At 41.4% G+C, this 24,217-nt stretch overlaps 1 protein-coding gene across 4 annotated transcripts in view; it reads right to left on the reverse strand.

The window, feature by feature from the left end:
- AGAP2 (ArfGAP with GTPase domain, ankyrin repeat and PH domain 2) overlaps positions 1 to 24,217 on the reverse strand; it is a 389,873-nt gene that overhangs the window by 79,526 nt on the left and 286,130 nt on the right. For all 4 annotated transcript variants that reach the window (XM_069758598.1, XM_069758597.1, XM_069758595.1 and 1 more), the window contains exons 4-6: positions 5,071 to 5,156; positions 2,401 to 2,542; positions 1,365 to 1,499 (exon numbers count right to left, since the gene is read on the reverse strand). In XM_069758598.1, coding sequence (XP_069614699.1) covers positions 1,365 to 1,499; positions 2,401 to 2,542; positions 5,071 to 5,156 — 363 coding nt within the window. The remainder of the gene's footprint in view (positions 1 to 1,364; positions 1,500 to 2,400; positions 2,543 to 5,070; positions 5,157 to 24,217) is intronic.

Consider the following 24,217-nt stretch of genomic DNA (forward strand, 5'->3'; position numbering starts at 1 on the left):
ACTCATGGTTTTTAGTGATTACACTTCTGATCCAGTGTCTTCATAGTTCTCTATTGGTACTTGCAAGCTACTATTTGTAGGCTAGGGAGGGCCAATATCCATGGCTCATTCCCAGTCTGAGAATACCAGCCCCCATCTGTCTGCTTTAGCTTGGCTGATTGTCAAAAATGGGGGGACCCTATGCCATTTTTAAAAATGATTTATTTAAATAATTTTAAAAAAATGGTGAGTAACCCCTCTATTTTTGATAACCAGCCAACCAGCTGTCAGCTTTATCTGCACTGGTTTGCAAAATTTTTAATTTTATTGGTTTGTTTATTATACAGGTGCTGTCTGATGAATACTCTCATCATTGTATCCTTCTCTTGCTGCACTCATCGAGACCAGGCATACAATGATTAGAGTAGTACTCTCATCAGCCGACGCATGTGACTTGTGGTAACCTTTTCACCGCTGGTCACAGCTGTTGACTCACACACTGTCATCTGTATGACAGCATGGGAACCGCAGAACTCTGACCGCCGGTAACGAACTTACTGCCAATCAGAACAGATGACAGTGTGGGAAACGCTGGTTGTTTGGACCACCCATTCATTTGAATGGGGTCCAGGTTCAAGTTTGTGGACCGTTCTGGTATGCAAACCGACCTTTTTATGAATGTTTAGGCGACTACGAAGGAACCGAACGTCCACGGGTCCACCCATCACTACTGGTCATCACAGTACAAGGTATGCTAATCTGTAAGATGCCATAGCTGCAAGGCATTGTGCTGAGATCTGTGTGACAATAAAAACTGATTTTGCTTGCTCTCTGATGCTTCAGCATTGTAGGACATGATGTCAGGCAAGTTTTTTTTCCTGATAAATGTGAATCAAATCTCAAAATGTTAAAACGTTAGAAAAACCACAAATTTCAGGAAATTCAACTCTAACTCAATCCTCCACCAATTGATCAGCTTATCTCTAGCATTTCACTCTGTGTTTGACAAGATGCCAAAATTTATCTTGTCGTTTGATCATATTGTTTTTTGTGACTTTTCTTCAAGGACTTTTTAAGATGTTACACGTCATTGTTGTGTTTCTGCTGAATAAGAGACTATTTGCATGTTAAATGGGTGCATTTCCCATACTATTTAGGTATACTGAAATGTTTATCCTCAGAGAAGTTTATTATTTCATTTTTATTCTTGTACAATAATAATGTTGATAATTGCAGTTGAAGGAGATTATTACATTGTCTATATGTTACTTTAAAGTTGACAACCCTGTTTTCTAGAATTACTTCTATGGAGAAATTGCATAGTAGTGGATTCTGTGAACTCCTCCTATCTTCCACCAGAGACAATAAAACATAAAGATCCTCACCTTCACTGAACACTCGATCCACATTTAACCCATAAGTGGCACAGGTCTCATAGTACATACAACGTTTCATGTCATTGCATAGACCTCTGGCCCGCACATCTTCAATAACCCTTGGATTGCTTGAGCTAATTTTATCTGAAAGAAGCAATACTGTAAGTCAGAAGTCACATATACTTCAGAGTTTATTGTATATAGTTAAACATTAGTGATGAGCGAATATACTCGCTACTCGAGATTTCTCGAGCATGCTCAGGGGTCCTCCGAGTATCTTTTAGTGCTCGGAGTTTTAGTTTTTATTGCCACAGCTGAATGATTTACATCTGTTAGCCAGCATACGTACATGTGGGGATTCCCTAGCAACCAGGCAACCCCCACATGTACTTATGCTGGCTAACAGATGTAAATCATTCAGCTGCGACAAGAAAAACTAAATCTCCAAGCACTAAAAAATACTTGGAGGACCCCTGAGCATACTTAAGAAATCTCAAGTAACGAGTATATTCGCTCATCACTATTAAACATACATTATAAAACTACACTCTAACTATAAAGTATTCAGTGACATATTGTAAGAGGTCTCTTAGATTGTGAGCTCACTTCATAAAAGATGTACATTTGATTATTTTGGTATCTAGCAATTTTTCTTCCTTCCATTGATCTTCTATGGCAATTTTTGACTGTCCTTTCCCATACTCTACACCTGTGTTCCCCAAGTCCGGTCCTCAAGAGCCACCAACAGGTCATGTTTTCAGGATTTTGTTAGTATTGCACAGGTGATAATTGCATCACTTGGACAGGCAAGCATTCATTGACCTGTGCAATACTAAGGAAATCCTCAAAACATGACCTGTTGGTGGCTCCTGAGGACCGGAGTTGGGGAACACTGCGAGTCTACACAGTAGAGATGGCTTTCCCTGCTTGAATGCTGGGTCCCATAGAAAATACTGTTCTTTCTGCCCTTGTAGTTAAACCCATGTTTACTACCAAATACAAGACTAAATAAAAAATGTGAAAAATTGGCAATCTGAACACTCACCTTGAGTTCCCACCAGGGATATAGCGATGTCTAAGACACTTCGATAGTTTGCCAAAAGAGCATAGTACTGGAACATGTCTTGAAAACTCGCCTCATTCTCCAAACTGAACACAAAGATGACGCCATCCACCCAGTTAGCAAACTAAAAGTACAGCCCAGAAAGGGTAAATCAATAGGCAATCTGTCAGTGGGAATTACAGACACTGGTTTATGCCATTCCCCAGTCCCTGGAGAGTTCTCTAAATAACCCTTGCGCCTGTGACTAGTTGTAAAATGCTTTTAAAATCACTCAGTTCCCAGAGCCAGTGAGTTAATTCACATTCAGCTCTGTCTCTTCCAATTGTTGTACTATTAAGGAAAGAAGAGTTTAATAGGTAACATCCCCAACACTGGAAATTGTCAGCACTGTAATCTGAGAACATTTCAGGAAATGTAATAGAGGATTGGATTTCCTCACAGTAATGGTGAATCGAAAGGCTATATTTAAACCATATGTCACTAATATAATAGAGAGGACATATACCATTACTTTCCTTGGGTTAGATGATTACCAATAAAGACAGACAGCACTGTATATGAAGATGAAGAATTCTTTACTTAGCTTGTGTGCAACATTGAACCAGTGAACTAAAGAGTCCTTCATCTTCACCGACCTTTCAAGTGCTGTCTTTCTCTTTTTTTTTCTTTTTAAGAATTATTATTTGTGTGAATCTCAAGCCAGGCACCTTGGAAACCTTTGCATCTATTTATCAGAACATGTACTGTGCCCCTTTCCATTTTTTGTTTTATCATGGATAGATAGATAGATAGATAGATAGATAGATAGATCCACACATCCGAGCTCTTACCACCTCCTGTCGCTTATAACTCAAAAATATTCCTAGGATCCACCCTCTCCTCAACCCTGAATCTATGAAAATGATAGTGCATGTCCTCATCATCTCTTGCCTCAACTACTGCAATATCCTCCTCTGTGTCCTCCTATCTAACATTTTCACACATCTCTACTCCATCCTTAACTCTGCTGCCAGACTATTCCACCTCTCTCCTCAATACTCCTCTGCTTCTCCTCTCTGTCAATCCATTCATTTGCTTCCAGTTTTCCAACTAATTCAGTTCAAACTACTAACATTGACATATAAGACTGTCCATACGCTGTCCCCTCCATATATCTCCAAACTAATCTCCCATTATTGGAACTCCATGCCTCAATACTTCTGGATAATCACCATATTCGGAACTTTGAGATGGAACTTGAAAACCCATCTCTTTTAAGGCTTCTTTCACCTTTCCATTGTTTGGCCACCGTCGCAATGCGTCGTTCTGGAGAACAAATGCATCCTGCAAAGTTGCCCGCGGGATGCGTTTTTTCCCCATAGACTTGCATTAGCGACGCATTGCGACGTATGGCCATACGTTGCATGCGTCGTCCACTGGACGCGTTGGGTTTTGGCGGCCCGTCGTTTCGAAAAAACGTTCAAGGGAATATATTCTCGTACGTTGCATCCTGCAATTTGGACTGCGCATGCGCAGGCGGAGATCGCTATCTCCTCCCCGGGAATTTAGAATGAGCAGTGGACGCGTTGAAAAACTGCATCCGCTGCTCACGTTTGGCACAATTTCACCAACGTCCGTCGGTACATCGCGCCGATGCTTTGTGACGACCGAATACCGATGGAAGTGTGAAAGAAGCCTAAGAAAGAGAACCCGCTGTCACCTCACCACCATCGAAGCTGCTGCCACCCCCCACCCTACTGTCTTTCCCCTATGTCAATCTGTCACTGTTAGTTTGTTCATTGTAATATATATTTGTATCTTGTACGTAAATCCCTGTTCAAATGTACAGCACCATAGAATTAATAATGCTCTAAAAATAAATAATAATTAGACAGATAGATAGGGAGCTAGATAGAAAGATAATGAATAGACAGATAGACATAGAGCTATCTAGCTAGATGACAGATAGACAGATAGATAGATAGATAGTTATGGGAGAGAAAAAGGGAAGTTTAATGTTCTTTACAGTTTTAATTAATCTCCCTAAGGACCTTAAATCTGCAGTTAATTGATCACCTATACAAAACACTGTAATACTGTTTTATTGCAGTGTATTAGGAAATTTACAATCTTCTAAGTAGCTCAACCTGTTAGAGCTATAACGTGGAAAACAAAGAGGAGTTTAGTAGTCCACAGTAGCCATAGCAGCCCATTGACTCGCTCTGATGGCACCAGATGTTCTTGGTTGTTGGTGGTAGAATAGAGATTGGACCTTGTGCTGTTTGGTGCCGGCTCAGCTCTTGAGCCCAGTCCAAACAGTGATGGTGCATTTAGGCGGAAAATATATGGTGGTTTTCGCCAAGGGGTTAGACTTGTATATGTTTGCAAACATTCTCCCATATTTCTTTTCTTTTTCTATATGAATTCTTTTTTCTCTGTTGTTCAGTTTCCAATTCGAATACATTTTTATTTCAAATGTAACATTTCATTTTATTATATTATGAGAATGAGGACTGTGCACGAACTGGAGTAGATTCTTGGAATATTTAAATCTGTTTTCTGTGTACTTATAGCCTAGATCTATTATAATTTACTCCTATTTACTGTCTTGCCAGCATGTTCCATCATCCATCATATGCTCCTATACTAAAATCAAGCAGAAGTCACAATTACCTTAGCATCTGGTGCTCCAGCTTCTTCTCTGATCAACAGAAGGTAGCTCTGCCCTTCCACACTTATCTCCTTCTTAAACTGATCACCTGGGTAAAGAACAAGACAATATGGATTGTGAAATCTTTGCAAAGATGAATATACTTTGAAAAAATTGTGAAAACCAAGAGTAAGCAATGGATAAGACTTTTTTTTCTGCCATTTTGGTTTTATTTCATGAACCACTTAGATCCAGCACAAACAGAAGCCATGACACCAGTGTACACAAAGTCTAACAGCCACATTAAGTTCTAACTTGGAAAGATGTTGCATGGTTTAGAACTACCAATGCTAAATGCCCTATTAGAGAATTCAGGGTTAATAGACAGTGTCCCTGGAACCTCCGTCAAGTATCCAGTGCACAGAGTAGTCGAAAAGTGCATCCCTTACTCTGGAGGATCCTATACATCTGTTGTTTTTAATGGTCACTGTGTTATACCTTTAGAGGTTGTTTGGAATCAGCAACAAAAATGGGCCATAAAATAATTACCTTTTGAATACTTGTTTCACTAGCACAGCTGCTCTATTACTAAGTTCCCACCAGCTTTTGCTTACTACGCTGAATTTGACACTAATTTCCTCTTTGGGTGCACAGCAGGGTATCAGGATCCCCTATATTTATGTATTACAGGTGATCGGTGTTGGTGCCAGCACAGGTACACAGTAGGATCAGAAGAGCTTTGGGGTAAGTTACTAATGAAGAGATACTGTCAAAAACAGACAACCCTAGTAATATTTGAATGTATTGGCAAAAAGATCATTCATTTACAGGAGTTTTAAGGTGTTCACCTTAATATCACCATTCTAAGAACAATAGACAGAATATCCAACTGCATGAAGAAAAGTATAAATCTGGGCATGGGTTTAGAAATATACAAATCATCCAGCTCGGGTGTTAACCAAGTGTCTTCGGCATGGTCGGAAAATATGTTTGAGTCCCCGCGCCTACATGTCTCGCGGCTGTTCGACTGCCTGTTTGTTAGGCAATCCCTGCATGTGTTGTGGCTGTCGAACAGCCGTGAGATATGCAGTCACGGGAACTCTAATATGTTATTTGAGCTCGTTGAAGACACTCGGTGTTAGGGGTCGAGTTCCTGCTTCTGCACAGTAGGAATCTCGGGCCATTTCTGCTGCAGTCTCCCATTCTTCTCCTGCCGCAGTGGAGCCTGCTCAGCGGAGACGTCGGTCCTTGCGTCTGGCTCAGTCTCACTCTGTGCTTAGGCTTGCTGTTGCTTTCCCAGCCTTTGCCATTAAAGCCAGTGCTGGGCAGCAGCGAGCGGACGCTTTTGGGACTAAGTCCTGCTTTTTCCCTTCTGAGCATGCCCAGGGTGAGATCTCCCATTGGAGATCGAGGGTCATATGCTCAGATGCTGCAGCGGTTCCCATTGGTCCTCCTGGAAGGTCCTGAAGGTGCTAACTTCTGTGGCAGCTTCCCATTGGTCCTTTATTGGAAGGTCCTGAACGTGCTGCAGCTATATAAGCTTCGCATGACCGCACGGCCATGCGCTAGTGTACGATTGTATACGTGTGTTTGTTGTGAGTGCAAGTCGTTCATTAAATACCCCTACCCTATTGTATGACTGTTCGCGTAAGGTGTATGGCTGCTATCTAGCACCCGACTAACCTCTCAACATGTTACACACGAATCAGCATCTATTGCTGTGACCGCCAGTGTGGCGCCACGCGCCAGTAGTGCGCTTCCTAACCCACGTCCGGGTGCTTAGTGGTGTCTGCCAGCACGGCACAGTTCGCACTTCGGTGCTCTAACTATATCTAACAGTTATCTAACACACCCAGTTGCGGTGTTGTGCGCAGGTAGTCTGTACGGACTTCAACCCTGAGTCTTGGGATTGAGTTCGCTGACTCCTTGCTTGCACTCATTAGTGCGGTATTGCGGACCTGTGGCTTTACAGGGTTCGCTTCCACCACCATATAGTGCTGCCATTTTCTAGCAGCAGGTTTTCACCTGCACGGTGGACCCCGGACTGCGAACGCACCAATATTATTTCACCTTATACTTGGTGCGTTCCGCCAGTCCTAACACTCGGTTAGCACCCGATCATGCTCGGATAACATCTTATCCGAGTACATTCGCTCATCACTATTCCTGACACATATAATGAATGCATCCATGTATCCATTTTTCTACAATACATGCCTATTTGAGACATACATTATGGCATGACTGCACAGTGACATACATTCCAGCTTTCTCTATCTTCAGTCAGAAATCAAAATTTGAACACAGTCTTCACGTGAACCAGTAAGTATCAACATAAAAGCTTATTAAAAATTGCAAACAGGTCTTTCCCATGTACCATTTATAGTGGATAGGTTTTCCATTAGTATGCATTTTCTTTCCAGCATTTTTGTGATATCTTAATATTAAGGCCACGTGCACAAGTTGAGTGTTTGGTGAGTTTTTTTTACCTCAGTATTTGCAAGCCAAAACCAGGAGTGGAACAACCAGAGGAAAAGTATAATAGAAACAAGTCACCACTTCTGTATTTATCACCCACTTCTAGTTTCAGCTTGCAAATACTGAGGTAAAAAACTCACCAAATAGTAAACATGTGAATGTGGCCTAAGGGAACAGCATGCCCTGGATATGATTTTTTTCTATTAGGCTTTTTTTTTATAGGAGTGAGAGTGTGTAGGAAGCCTCAGGACACGTGCCCATGTTCAGTATTTGGTCAGTATTTTACCTCAGTATCTGTAAGCCAAAACCAGGAGTGGGTGATAAATACAGAAGTGGTGACGTGTTTCCATTATCCTTTTCCTCGGATTGTTCCCTTCCTTGATTTGACTTACATATACTGAGGTAAAAAACTAAAAAAAATGCTGTAACAAGGGATCAAAAAGTCACATCTATCCCAAAATTGTATTAATAAAAACATTCTCTCACCCCATAAAAAACTAAGCTCTCACACAGCTCAATCAATAAAAAAATTTAAAATGTTACTTGTCTCGGAAAATGGCCACATTAACCCAAAAACATTTTTTTGCAAACGTTTAATTTTTTTTTCACCACGAAAATAAAAAGAAAGACAGATATTGCTGTAATTGAATTGATGAGGAGAATCATATTGCCAGGTTAACCACAAAATGTACACTGTACAAATAATTCCCAGAAAAACAATATCAGAATTGTGTTTCTTTCACAATTTCTCCCCAATTTGATTTTTTTTCCCATTTTCCTGTACACTATGTGGTAAAATGAAGGGCGTCATTCAAAAGTAAATGGCCCTAGGAAAAAGGGGAGGAAAAACAGAAACAGAAATTGGCCGTGGCGTGAAGAGGTTAATGCTGAGACCCCTAAACTCTGAAGTTCGTTCATGAAATTAATACTGGGCCTTGTATGTGATATTAGGGACATTTTTGAAAGGTTTTGTTATTGGATTATATTTAGTAAAGTCACCAATCTGGGGCTATCCATTGTTTTATTAAATGAAAGATCAGCCCCAGACTGGTGACTGGTCCTCTTTAAGATCTTTCCTGTGTTTTTTTGCCAAATATATATAATTTGTAAATGAAACAGCTCAGGTTAAACAGTAACAATATATTGTCTATGAGGCAGCTGTGATGAATGAAATGGCAGAATTAAAGTAATTGTATTTCTGATTAGCTTCCTCCCTTCTTCTATCATTGTCAGTGTCTGTGGTGACTTCATTCTTTTTGTCACACTCCATCCATGACTGGTTACCGCCCAACTTCAGGGCACTTCCGAGTCTCCATGGATACTGGAACAAGAGGCTGTGTCCACTATTCAGTTGCCATGGAAACTGACAAGAAGAGAGGTGAGAAAGGAAGGAAGCGATATGTGGATGAGTGCAGGACGCCAGATTTGGAGCCTTTGAATCAGGAGGGTTGTAATACAGCTTATGGCCATTTACATTTCTTTAAGGTCTGAGTTTGAGAAATGACTTCAATTTCCATTTCAATTTCCTTTCCTATAGGACTCTTTTTCTTTGAAGTTGTGGTCATTGTGTTTTGCCCTGTTTTTCCCATTACTCTTCACCCCAACAATGTACAGAAGCATAAGATGAGATGTCAGTAAGTTCTAGGTTACTAAGAAAACGTTTAGTGTGTGAGCAATAAACATAAAAATATACATATACTTGAAATATTGAGTGAATATCTGCATTTCACTATCTACACCCTCTCCATATGAAAGTCCGTAATGCTAATAAGCTACAACTGCGACTAAATATCACCGGTATACATACAGGTGTGCTTTACACCACAATAATACAAAAAATGTGACAGAAATGTTTGTCATGTTGGGGCGCTAAAAGTGCATGCATGGTCTTTCCCAAAATGCTTTCCCCTACAGTCAAGTAAAAGCACGCAGCTGTCAGTTTTGCCTGGCTGGTTATCAAAAATGCAGGAGAACCCACGTCAATTTTTTTCGAATTATTTATTTATAGCACAATTGATGAGTCAATTGATTTCACTTTTCCTGGTGTCTGCCCCGAATTAGAGCTTTTTTTTGGCAGCTTTTGGTCTCCCCTGAAGTGCGTTTAGTTTTGCCTCTCATTGAATTCAATGGTGTTCAGTTATGTTCGGCTAACATCGGGAAGTCTCCTGAACATAGCCGAACCGAACCGTAAAAGGTTCGCTGTTCTCTAGTGGTAACTAATTTTTTGGGAAACTCAAGAGAAGATAACTATGAAGAGTTGGTAGTAACATGTCATTAAAGATTAATTTCTTACATTCGTATCTATACCTTTTTCCACCAAACTGCAATGTGGTTAGTGATGAGCAGGATGAGAGATTTCACCAAGATATTGTGTCTCTTGAGAAATGAATGAATATGGAAACCATCAATGATTGTAGATTACTATCGGACAAGTGTAAGAGATGATCCGATGTAGGAGAACAAGAGACAAACAAAAAATATTCTGCATCTCCATGTGTGCAAAAATAGTGATGTTTCAAAGTACTGAAACGTCTATGCATTAATTATATGTAGCAGTAAAAGGAAAACTCTTTGGTATCACAGAAATAAGAGCCAACTAAAAATTTTCCTTGTCAGATTTGAATTTAGGAGGTCAAATCATTAAAAAATGTCATGTTTCAGAACTAACCTGACAACTTTTGAAAATATGTAGAACGGTACTGGAAGGTCATAAGGTTATGATCTGGCTTTCTGCCAGTATATACACCAATTGTAACAGGACACTCTGTTTTACCAAATGTGATCTATGCCTAATGATATGTATATAACCTTCAAACACGGAAATGGGACATATTTTAAAATAATATGAAACACTGATTATGCAGTGTACAGTACAGTACTTTCAAACTGGGCTTTGTCCCACGTTTGTTAGTTCCATCAGGGTTTACATCTGACCACCTTTCCCCTGAATACCCCCGAATATGCTTGAATCCCATTTTGTGGGGTGGGTGTTTGGGCGTTGCAAAGGTGGGACAAAGCACATTGTGAAAGGGGCCCTAACACCTGCATAGATCATTTTTCCATGTTTCCATAGGCGTGGATTTCAGGCATTATGACTAAGGTGGCTATGAGTATCCACTACTCTTTACCATTAACATCATATATTGCCATTTATAGAACATTTATAGAAAGAGGGTTCCATAGAGTAGGTCTAAAAGGGTAACTTATTATTGTATAGGTCTTTGCTATCCAGGAAAGAAGGGCTTAGTAATTGCTTCTCTTTTCCAACACTCCTAACCCCTTTTCGACATTGGGCGTAATAGTACGCAGATGTCGGACTCCCCTTTATTTGGTGCAGGCTCCGGTGTTGAGCCCCCACCGTTCCGGGCACATGTAAGCTGATATATGCAGCTGACATGTGCCCTCAACAGCCGAGGGTTGGATTGTGATGCACCCACAGCTGTAAACTAGTTAAATGCCGCTGTCAATTTCTAACAGCAGCATTTAAATTGCGCTTACTGGAAGCGTGTCATAAATCCCACCCATCGATGACCCCGTCACATGATTGTGGGTCACCAATGGGTCAGCATGACACCCAGAGGTCTCCAGGAGACCTCTATTGTTGTCATTGCCTGATTGCTATGAGCGCCGACTGGTGGTCAGCGCTCATAGCAAGTGAGCATTTCTGCTACACACAGGCAATCTGATCATCTCCTGTGTGTAGCACCTGTGTGAGGTGATTGAAGTAGTGCAGCTTCTAGTCTCCCATGACTATTGAAGCATGCAAAAAGTAAAAAAAAAGTTTTTAAAAATATTTGAAAAATAAAAAAAATAAAAGTTCAATTCACCCCCTCTTTCGCCCAATTCAAAATAAGACAATACAAAAAAATATACACATATTTGGTATTCTCGCATTCAGAATCGCCCGATCTTTCAATATAAAAAAAGAATTAATCCTATCGCTAAACTGCGCAACGTGAAAAAAATTCTAAATGTAAGAATTACATTTTTTGGGTCGCCGCTACATTGCAATAAAATGCAATAGCAGGCGATCAAAAGATCGTATCTACACCAAAATGATATCAATAAAAACGTCAGCTCAACCCGCAAAAAAATAAGCTCTCATCCAGCCCCAAATCACAAAAAATGGACACGCTACAGCTTTGGATTTTTTTTCACCACTTATATAAAAAAGAACCTAGACATGTTTGGTGTCTGTGAACGTGTAATGACCTGGAGAATCATAGTGGCAAGTCAGTTTTAGCATTTAATGAACATGGTAAAAAAAAAACAACTATGGAATTGCTCTTTTTTTGCAATTTCACCGCACTTGGAATTTTTCTTCCATTTACCAGTACACAATATCTTGAAACCAATGGTGTTGTTCAAAAGTGCAACAAGTAAAAAACAAGCCCTCACATGGCCATATTGATCGAAAAATAAAAAAAGTTATGGCTCTGGGAAGAAGGGGAGCAAAAAACGAAAATGCAAATACCTGTGGCTGTGAAGGGGTTCAACAATCCTTGACCCAATTTCTCACCATTCATATAAAAACGATGCAATTACACTGAATGTGATGAGTCCTTCACGTATTTTTGTAAAAAATAAAACTGTTGGGACTAACAAGGAACTCATAACACTAAGCAGGTTTTTGTAGGGGAGATGGGACCAATTGGCTTGGGCCCCTTTTAAGGGTCCCATAGAAGCCACATGTATGTATCTATAGTATGTAGAGAAAGGCATTAATGGACAAGGATTGTGACATTTACATACAATACTAAATGGCTGTGTTTAAATAAGTGTGATTCTGTTCTTGACTTCCTCCAGGTGCATACTTGTAACGCTGAATGGTTTCGGATTCAGAGGAAACACAAAGCCGTTTTCATTGTGTTTTATTCGACGTCTCAGATCTGCCTCCGCACTTGAGAGCACAAAATATACAAAGCAAGAGACAGACAAGAAAATATAAGTTTATGTTGTATAACTAAAGGATAAAACTATATTTAATTTATTTATTTGCATGTCTTAAAGAAGCCTGCAATGACTTCGGGAGTCGCAAGACCGGGTCAGTATTGGGACCTGTTCTCTTCAACATATTCATTAATGATCTGGTAGAAGGTTTACACAGTAAAATATCGATATTTGCAGATGATACAAAACTATGTAAAGCAGTTAATACAAGAGAAGATAGTATTCTGCTACAGATGGATCTGGATAAGTTGGAAACTTGGGCTGAAAGGTGGCAGATGAGGTTTAACAATGATAAATGTAAGGTTATACACATGGGAAGAAGGAATCAATATCACCATTACACACTGAATGGGAAACCACTGGGTAAATCTGACAGGGAGAAGGACTTGGGGATCCTAGTTAATGATAAACTTACCTGGAGCAGCCAGTGCCAGGCAGCAGCTGCCAAGGCAAACAGGATCATGGGGTGCATTAAAAGAGGTCTGGATACACATGATGAGAGCATTATACTGCCTCTGTACAAATCCCTAGTTAGACCGCACATGGAGTACTGTGTCCAGTTTTGGGCACCGGTGCTCAGGAAGGATATAATGGAACTAGAGAGAGTACAAAGGAGGGCAACAAAATTAATAAAGGGGATGGGAGAACTACAATACCCAGATAGATTAGCGAAATTAGGATTATTTAGTCTAGAAAAAAGACGACTGAGGGGCGATCTAATAACCATGTATAAGTATATAAGGGGACAATACAAATATCTTGCTGAGGATCTGTTTATACCAAGGAAGGTGACGGGCACAAGTGGGCATTCTTTGCGTCTGGAGGAGAGAAGGTTTTTCCACCAACATAGAAGAGGATTCTTTACTGTTAGGGCAGTGAGAATCTGGAATTGCTTGCCTGAGGAGCTGGTGATGGCGAACTCAGTCGAGGGGTTCAAGAGAGGCCTGGATGTCTTCCTGGAGCAGAACAATATTGTATCATACAATTAGGTTCTGTAGAAGGACGTAGATCTGGGGATTTATTATGATGGAATATAGGCTGAACTGGATGGACAAATGTCTTTTTTCGGCCTTACTAACTATGTTACTATGTTACTATGTTACTATGTAAATGAATCCAAGCGACCATTCAGCACTGAGCTGGAGGGACAGCTCCCATTAGAGGGATGAGGGAATATGGCATTGTTGCACCGTGGGAAAAAGCAGAGAAGGATTTTAAGACACCTGATATACTAGTACTAGCTCTGAAGCGGATCAGAGATCTTGCAGTGAAATCATACTGTCTTTCTGCAGCAAAGGAATTAATGAAATAGGGTGGTCAAAGTAAAGACCATAAGTGTGACATTAGTGAAATCAATCTAATCACATAAAGATACTTATGTATCTGTACGTGATATGACTATAGTACCAATATCTAGTGTGGAAGAGGAGGCAGTAGACCACCTTGAGCATAAGTTCTAAGATATGACTACAGCCTCTGAACTTAAAGTGGGTTTTCCATGAACAAAGTTCATGTTAATCACTAGATCTTGGAATAAAAATGAGTTCCACAAATGGATAAGAGTAAAAAAATGTTCCTGTGCTGAGATAATCTTATAAATGTGCCCCTGCTGTGTACTGTGTAATGGCTGTGTCTGACCATACAGCAATATGGTCTGATCATACCACATCTCCTGGGTGGGATGGGGGGGAGCAAAACTAACTTTTAGACCTGTCATAAAATGTGTCAGAACATGAAGATTGCGCAGAATATCATTGCACTAAAAGAATAATAAACACAGTGATTTCACTAAATGAAGAGAGTAAATTGTGATTTTTTCATATCGGGATTATATAAACCACACATGGACGATGCTCAAGGAGAAACCACACAGTAATAACCGTTGCAGTTATATTAAAGTGCAGGGTGTGACATCTGTGTCGGTGCCTGGCCTCCCAGTCTCTGCTTCTGTTACCAGGAGGACCAGCGATCCTGTAATGGCTGACACAAGTCAACGACTCTAGTTCTGTGTCCTCTGGTATTTGTTGTTCTGTCCATACTGGGAGTTCTGCAGTTAACCCATTATCTACCAATGTCCTTTTTTTGGGACGCCTAATCTTTAGCTTCTAGCAACTAAGATTTTATAATTTTTATAATTAGGTCCAATTTTTTGTGTTGTGTTTGTAAAATGAATGTTTTCAAAATAGGAAATCATGTTATTGTCATATTTAATTGAATATTGGGACGCCATTTTCTGAAAAATCCGTACTTGTAAAAATTTTTAATTTGGCAAGTAATGGGTTAACTTTTCAGTATTTGCTTCCTCCTGTGTGACTTCAGCAGGGCTTGCAGGCTATTTAAGCCAGTTATAATTTGACTTGCCAGTTATAATTTGACTTGCTCTGGAGAACTTCTCAGCATTCTTCTGTGACTCTATATAGACATTCCTGATTTTGACTTTGGCTTGTTTTTTCACTACTCTCCTACCTTGCAAATTTGTCCCTGTATTGACCTCTTGGTTCTGATCACCCAGCTGACCCGACAACTATTTTACTTGCCAGTTCTCACCACCAAACAGCAGCTAACTCTGTGGCCTCAGACTAAGGGGCTCTTGTTGAGCCCTAGGTCCAACTTCGGCACAAACATACTTACATCCCCGACTTTAAGTACATCCTTCAGCATCTGCTAATGAGTGGAAGATGTCAGCAGTGACACACAACTAAATCCTCAATTTTTCTGCAAGACTCTATTATTACTTTTATGTACGTGTGTTTCGGAGGGATGAGGACATGGCCAGATCCATAGCTCTGCTGCAATTCTGAACTCCCAATAGTATGTTTTTAGGCTATGTGGAGTGGGCACTGGTTAACATGATAAGCATGCTTTGTATTTCAAGTCCTCACCACCTTTCGGTCACAAAGCTTGCACTTATACTTGTTTTCAGAATATACTGAATATACTCATGTTCAAAACAACGTTAATCATAGTAAATATGAAATCAGTCTGGTGGAAGTGGCTTGAAGGCAACATTTTTTACTTTCATATACTGTATTTAGCAGTCCACACAATGAGTATGCTACATATGATACTACAGCAAGTAAAGGTCTTCTTTCATCGCTGTGTATGAAATTAAAACCTGATAAAGGGACCAGAATAGAGAAGCCAAAAGTATGATGTTTTAATTCACATTTGTTAAAGCAGTCATGTACAGCTCAAGTTTTCACAGTGAAAGAAAAGAGGGAAGCTTGCTGCTATTTTCTAATAAGAGTTTGTCTCAACCCTGTGCTGAATTCACAGCAACACTGCTCAATACTGTTCTACATGTGCAGTGCGCCTCAGAAGCTGAGAAGCGTACACCCAGCTTCAGAGAACCAGTGATCCTGCCAGAATGATTGGTGAGCGTGCGCAGACTTGCAATAGCTGGTGATGAGGCCGGCTATTATATGTGGGGCCATCATATTATGTGCAGGACTGTGTGTGGGGCCATTATATTATGTGCAGGACTGTATGTGGGGCGATTTGCTATGGGGCGCCATGATTTCTATGTACACTCCTGGCCTCCACCTAATTAGCTCCAGACCAGCAGTCGGCCACTGTGTGTTGTCGTTCCTGCCCCAATCTGCAGCAATCAGGGTCACTGGGTAAGTTAGTGTCTATCTTAACCCAGGGACAAGTTTAGCACATTTAAATATGGTATTCACTACTTTAACATTGATGGCCTATCCTTAGGATAGGTGATCAAGGTCTGATCTGTGTGGGTGCGACACCTGGCACCACCGCAGGTCAGCTGTTCTCAGTGCCGGTGGGAACTGCTTAGTTACAGCAAAGCTGCACCTACTGTATAGGGGCCGGATACTGCACATTCATCACCTATTCAAATAAAGGGGCAGATGTGGTCACTATACAGTGGATTGAGCTGTGCTGTGCAGTTCTATAACTGAGCAGTTCTGTCTGGCACTGAGAACAGCTGACCTGCGCGGTGCCAGGTGTCTCACCAACACCGATCAGACATGGTGACCTATGCTAAGGATAGGTCATCAGTGTTAAAGTAGTGGACAGACCCTTTAAATATTCATGTTTCGCTCCTCTGGTCCAGAACTGGCTGGTGGCTGACCTTTGGGGCTGATGATAATTACGTTTTCTCTCCATCCTACCGCCAATCTTGCACCAAGAGCTTATTTGGCAAGAATATATGAGTTCTATAAGTGCTGGACAATCAGTCCCTGTATAAATCAGATCTTTTTGATCAAATAGAGCTCCTGGTGCAAAACTAGCAGGAGGACTGGCCATTTTTAGTAGAGTGACAACTCCTTTAATTTTTTCTTTACATGGTGATAACATTAAGAGCTTGTTCACATGATTGATGATTTCCAGAGAATCGGATTGATTATGGTAATGACATTGATCACACTCTGATCTGAGTTTAAGGAGTGTCACTTTACTGAGATCTGATTCTCTCACACGAGACGATGGTATCACAGGAGAGGGGGAGACGGAGAATCTACATTTTTCCATCTTCTCCATTCTCTGTGTCCGCTTACATCCGAATGTAGTCAGATGTGTCATATGCACCCATAGACTTGTATGGGTGCGCGTGATCCGAATTTGGGAGCCACTCACAGCATGCTGCAATTTATTTTATTTTCAAAACCAAAAATGTCAGCAGGGTCCATGGGGGACCTGGCAGGTTCTCTTTAAATGATGGCAAAAGTAATGGTTTCCTCAGTCTTTATTTTAAATTACGATTTGTATTCTGAACCACTAAAAAGTAAGAAGCAAAATAAAAACAACTATTTGCTAGCTGAAACTCTTTAAAACTCTTCAATGCTTACTAAACTGCGGTAAATTCATTGAGAAAGTGTACTAATAACATCTCTGACATTTATACATGTGGCTAGTTATACACATGCACATGCACATACAGCTCTGGCAAAAAATGAAGAGACCACTGCAAAATGTTCAGTTTGTCTGATTTTTCTCTTTATAGGTATATTTTTGAGTAAAATGTAAATTGTTCATTTATTCTATAAACTTCTGACAACATGTCTCCGAATTTCCAAGCAATAAATTTTGTATTTTTTTTCTAAAAATGAGAAATGGTCAAAATTAAATCAAAGAACCCGTGCTTTCAGACCTCAAATAATGCAAAGAAAACAAGTTCATAATCATTTAGAAACAGCAATACTAATGTTTTAGCTCAGGAAGAGTTCCGAAATCAATATTTTGTGGAATAACCATGATATTTAATCACAGCTTTCATGCGTCTTGGCATGCTTTCCACCAGTCTTTCACACTGCTTCTGGTGCAAAAATGTAAGCAGTTCTTCATTGTTTGATGACTTGTGACTATTCATCATCCTCCTGATTACATTCCAGAGGTTTTCGATGGGGTTCAGGTCTGGAGATTGGGCTGCCCATGACAGGGTTTTGATGTGGTGGTCTCTTAATTTTTGCCAGAGCTGTAGTCACCCCAAAGTTGATTGTAAGCCAACTCATTGACCTTGAGCACTAAGGAAAGAACGAAGCCACTCTTTGTGAAGTTACTTTCATCCTGAACTAGTCCTATTCTCTTTGGTACGGCATACAGAATCACCAAGGAAGGGATTTAAGGAAATCAGGCTTCTTACTATTTGCACTGATCAGAGTGCTCACTGAAGAATGAACTGCACATACAATGTTCAAAGGTAGAAAACGGCAAATTAACATAAAAGCTTACAGAAATGCAGCTCTTTAGTCTGCGGTTAACTGTCTGGAATTCTTCCAATAAGCAGATTCATTTAATATCACAGAGGCATCACACTTTTATTTCTAGTGACATTTCACCAAGGTCTTTTCAATGTGCATTATCAAGTACACGTGTGCAAAGAGCGGGCTCCTGCATTTGTGGCCTCCTGTGTCATATCAGGTCACATACTGATTAGAAAAGGCCGGTCTACAGCTTATCATGTATAACTAGAAATAGAAGATAATTTTCAGGGTCCATTAACATATTTCTTGAGATTTCTTCCACCGATAGCAAGACAGAAAAAAATTTGAAGTAGGTAATAATGAAAAATTAGCACTACAAGGCGGCATTATTTAGGCACTGTATTTCTACAACTATATTATATGGCAATTTCAGGCCAGTAACGATCAGATTGACTATATTCTAGTAGTTCTGCATTAGCTGTTTACACAGGGTGATGAAAAATGATGGGGATAGAATGATCGCTAATATGATCGTTTTGTCCCCACACACAGTCCTTATTATCTGCAGCCCATAACCTGTTTACATGGGATGATGTGCTGACAACAACAAAGATGATTTTTTACCATAAAAATTAACTCGCCCTACGATTTTGCTTGTTCGTCGAGTGTTACTGGCATGATTACATGGACCAATATTCGGGAACGAGTATTCCTTCGAAGACTTGTTTGCCGATTGTTTGCTCATCTAAAAGAGCCTAAAGGTGGCATCTACTATATAATTGTCTAAGGGTCACTTCCGTCTTTCTGTCTGTCTGTCTGTCACGGAAATCCCAAGTCGCTGATTGGTCAAACGGCCACAACCAATCAGCGAAATGGCCGCTCCCTACTCCACTGCTGTCAGTGCCCGCTCCATACTCCACTCCAGTCAGCGCTCACACAGGGTTAATGGCAGCGTTAACGGACCATCAATGGTAAAAAGATCTAATGTAAAAAAAAAAAAATCATTATATACACACACCTTCTGTCGGCCCCCGGATCCAGCCCAGGCCTTTCCCGCTCCTCACGACGGTCCGGTCCATGCATTGCGGTCTCGCGAGATGATGACGTAGCGCTCTCGTGAGACCGGTACGTCATCATCTCGCAAGACCGCAATACACTCTTGGGACCGAAGCGTCGCGAGGAGCATTGGTAAACGCCTGGGCTGGATCCGGGGGCCGACGGAAGGTGAGTATATAACTATTTTTTATCTTAATTCTTTTTTAACAGGGATATGGTGCCCACATTGCTATATACTACGTGGGCTGTGTTATACACTACATCTCTGTGCTATATACTATGTGGGCTGCGCTATATACTACATGGCTGTGGTATATACTACATCTCTGTGCTATATACTATGTGGGATGTGCTATATACTACATGGCTGTGGCATATATTACGTGGCTGGGCAATATACTACATTGCTGTGCTCTATACTACGTGGCCTGGGTTATATACTGCATGGGCAGTGTTATATACTACGTCTCCGTGCTATATACTATGTGGCTGTGAAATATATTATGTGGCTGTGCAATATACTACGTGTCTGTGCTATATAATACGTGTCTGTGCTATATACTATGTGTCTGTGCTATATACTATGTGTCTGTTCAATATATTACGTGGCTGGGCAATATACTGCGTGTCTGTGCTATATCCTACGAGTCTGTGCTATATACTACGTGGCTGGGCAATGTACTACGTGGCTGGGCAATATTCTATGTGTCTATGCGATATACTACATGTCTGTGCTATATACTATGTGTCTGTGCTATATACTACGTGTCTGTGCTATGTACTACGTGGCTCGGCAATATACTACGTGACTGGGCAATATACTACGTGACTGGGCAATATACTACGTGTCTGTGCTATTTACTACGTGGGCTGTGCTATATACTACGTGGCTGGCCAATATACTACATGGCTGTGCTATATACTGCGTGGCTGTTTTATATACTACGTCTCCGTGCTATATACTACGTGGCTGTGAAATATATTATGTGGCTGTGCAATATACTACGTGTCTGTGCTATATAATACGTGTCTGTGCTATATACTACATGTCTGTGCGATATACTACGTGGCTGGGCAATATACTACGTGGCTGGGCAATATACTACGTGTCTGTTCAACATATTACATGGCTGGGCAATATACTACGTGTCTGTGCTATATACTACGTGTCCGTGCTATATACTATGTGGCTGGGCAATATACTACTTGGCTGGGCAATATTCTATGTGTCTATGCGATATACTACATGTCTGTGCTATATACTATGTGTCTGTGCTATATACTACGTGTCTGTGCTATGTACTATGTGGCTCAGCAATATACTACGTGACTGGGCAATATACTATGTGACTGGGCAATATACTACGAGTCTGTGCTATTTACTACGTGGGCTGTGCTATATACTACGTGGCTGGGCAATATACTACATGGTTGTGCTATATACTACGTGGCTGTGTTATATACTACGTGGGCTGTGTTATATACTATGTGGCTGTGCTATATACTACATGGGCTGTGTTATATGCTACTTGGCTGTATTATATACTACGTGGCTGTGCTATATACTACATGGGCTGTTTTATATGCTACTTGGCTGTGCTATATTTCTCTGCCGTATCTGTGCATCATGAATCGTGGTACGTGTTAAAGAGAGGGGCCCACTGAGACTCTTTCGCCCGGGGCACTCAAAAAGCTGGAGCAAGCCCTGGCTTCACTGATTGGTTGCGCCCGGCCGGCTGCAAACAATTAGCAACAGGCGCAGTCCGCCCGCGAATCGGCGCGGAATTTGAACCACGCTTCGCTAATTGGTCGCGGCCGGCCGAATCCTTTGTATAAATTGCATTATTCTGAAAACTTCATAAATAAAGTACATGCATATTCTAGAATACCCTATGCCTTAGAATCGGGCCACCATCTAGTAGATTTAATATACAGCTGCACTTTCAATACAGAATTTAAATACCTTCCTGAAATGACTTGCCTGAGCGGATGTTTATTAATCACCTTCAAATCTTTCAATTAAGTATTTTTCACAACAGTAATCACAAAGTCAATTAGGCACCGCAGAGGAAACTGTGTAAAGCTCTACTGGGAGTTACTCATGGTCCACTGCCTGCACCATGTATTAATGTGAAGCCTTATTTCCTAGCCTATTTTGGTTTACAATGTGACATACTAGCCCTAACCTAAATGTTTATATTCTGGAAAATCTCCTATTGTACAGTATGTACAGAGAGGTAACCACAACAAAGGCTGCTGCACACCACCCATAAATTGTTCAGTATGGTATTTGCTTTTTTGTAACAGCTGATTGTATAGGAAAGCTAATATAACGTGCCTTCCAACATTGGAGGCCCTTCCAGGTGACTACATACAATGGTTACAGAAAGTATGCAGACCCCTTTAAATTTTTCACTCTTTGCTTCATTGCAGCCAATTATAATCTTTATTTTTATATAGCGCTTACATATTCTGCAGCTTTACAGTTTGCACACATTATCATCGCTGTCCCCGATGGGGCTCACAATCTAAATTCCCTATCAGTATGTCTTTGGAGTGTGGGAGGAAACCGGAGTACCAGGAGGAAACCCACGCAAACACAGGGAGAACATACAAACTCCTTGCAGACATTGTCCTTGGTGGGATTTGAACCCAGGACTCCAGCGCTGCAAGGCTGCAGTGCTAACCACTGCGCCACCGTGCTGCCAAAAAAGTTCATTATTTTCACATTAATGTACACTCTGCACCCCATCTTGACTGAAAAAAACAGAAATGTAGAATTTTTTGCAAATTTAATAAAAAAGAAAAACTGAAATATCACATGGTCATAAGTATTCAGACCCTTTGCTCAGACGCTCATATTTAAGTCACATGCTGTCCATTTCCTTGTGATCAGAGGAGTAGCTAGGGTTTTTGTTAAGGGGGGGCGAAACTTCTTAGTGGGCCCCTAACCAGGTAACCTTGATTACAACTCGGTGACGCGCCCTAATACTGGAGGAGAACCTCAGCAGATGGCGGCGCTATAACTGAAGATAATCTATATACATAATTGTCTAAGGGTTTAATTGTCTGTCTGTCCTGGAAATGGCACAGTCTCTGATTGGTCGAGGCCAGCCTGCCTCGACCAATCAGCGACGGGCACAGTCTGCCGCTGTCTGTCCTGGAAATCATTGAGGCCTCGACCAATCAGTGACGGGCACAGTCTCTGATTGGTCGAGGCCAGCCCGCCTCGACCAATTAGCGACGGGCACAGTCTGCCGCGAATTCTGGAATCATCATTGTCCTCCACTGCTGTCAAGTGCCGCCATTGTGTTGTCTAAGGATCTAATTGTCTGTCTGTCTTGGAAATCCCGCCTTGCTGATTGGTCGAGGCCAGCCGGCCTCTATGGGGCCATAACTGCATGGGGCATTATAATACGTGACTGGGCAAAATACTACGTGACTGGGCAAAATACTACGTGACTGGGCAATATACTACGTGACTGGGCAATATACTACGTGGACATGCATCTTCTAGAATACCCGATGCGTTAGAATCGGGCCACCATCTAGTCTCTATATAAAGACCAAAATGGATATTACAGCCATATGGTCAGTGGTAGATACCAGCCCTACAGAACATATAAGAGATCACTAAGTTACAGATAATGTCTTACTGCTGACGTCCTTTCTGATGGAATCGTTCATTTTTCCCATCTTTTCCATCTGGCCCAGACCGACACGACAACTTTTTCCAGCTACAACTCGTCTGCAGAGAATACAACAAAGACAAATTTCACTTCTCATATTCCAGCCATCACCATCTATTACCAACTAGCACAAACTCCTCATCCTGCTGATACCCCAATACTGAGCCGCTGCTGCCGTATGTGTCCCTATTACTGCACTTGATACCCCAATACTGAGCCGCTGCTGCCATATGTATCCCTATTACTGCACTTGATACCTAAATACTGAGCCGCTGCTGCTGTATGTGTCCCTATTACTGCCCCTGATACCCCAATAGTGAGCCGCTGCTGCCGTATGTGTCCCTATTACTGCACCTGATACCCCAATACTGAGCCGCTGCTGCCATATGTGTCCCCATTACTGCACCTGCTGTGCGGTTCTCTGTGCCTTCTAAATTCTAAAGCAACTCTCTGCAATATAGTAATGCCAGGTGCAAGTGCCCTAAAAAACACTGCCCATATTTTGCCCCTAGAAAGTAATATTGCCCTGTGTGCCCCTTTGATAACAACAGTAACCTGACTTCCCCTATAACAATAAGTGCCCACTTTACATTTAATAATGTCCCGAGTCTCCCCCCTGTACAGCTCCCCTATGCACAGTATAATGCACCCACACAGTATACTAACTCCTTAGTAGCCCCCAAACTGTTTGATGGCTCCAACAATGTATATTGACCCCCACACTGTAATCTCCATACTGTATGATGGCCCCCTAGAGAGCCTCCATATACAGTAGCATAATGCACCAAATAGTCCACAATATAGTATAATGCACTCCCCATAGGCAGACTCTATAGCATACGGCAGCCCCGATAGGCAGACCCTGTAATAAGGCAGTACCCCCATAGGCAGACTCTGTAGTATAAGGCAGCCCCCATAGTCAGACCCTGTAATAAGGCAGCACCCCCATAGTCAGACTCTGTAAAAATGCAGCCCCCATAGGAAGCCCCTATAATAAGGCAGCACCCCTATAGGCAGACCCTGTGATAAGGCAGCACCCCCATATTCAGACCTTGTAATGAGGCAGCCCCTACAGTCAGACCCTGTAATAAGGCAGCACCCCTATAGGCAGACCCTACCCTGTAATAAGGCTGCAGACCCTGTAATAAGGCAGCACCCCCATAGTCAGACCCTGTAATAAGGCAGCCCCCATAGTCAGACCCTGTAATAAGGCAGAACCTCCATAGTCAGACCCTGTAATAAGGCAGCACTCCCATAGTCAGACTCTGTAAAAAGGCAGCCCCCATAGGCAGCCCCTGTAATAAGGCAGCCCCATAGTCAGACCCTGTAAT

Source organism: Ranitomeya imitator, chromosome 3 (genome assembly GCF_032444005.1).
Source record: "Ranitomeya imitator isolate aRanImi1 chromosome 3, aRanImi1.pri, whole genome shotgun sequence".
Lineage (NCBI taxonomy): Eukaryota > Metazoa > Chordata > Amphibia > Anura > Dendrobatidae > Ranitomeya > Ranitomeya imitator.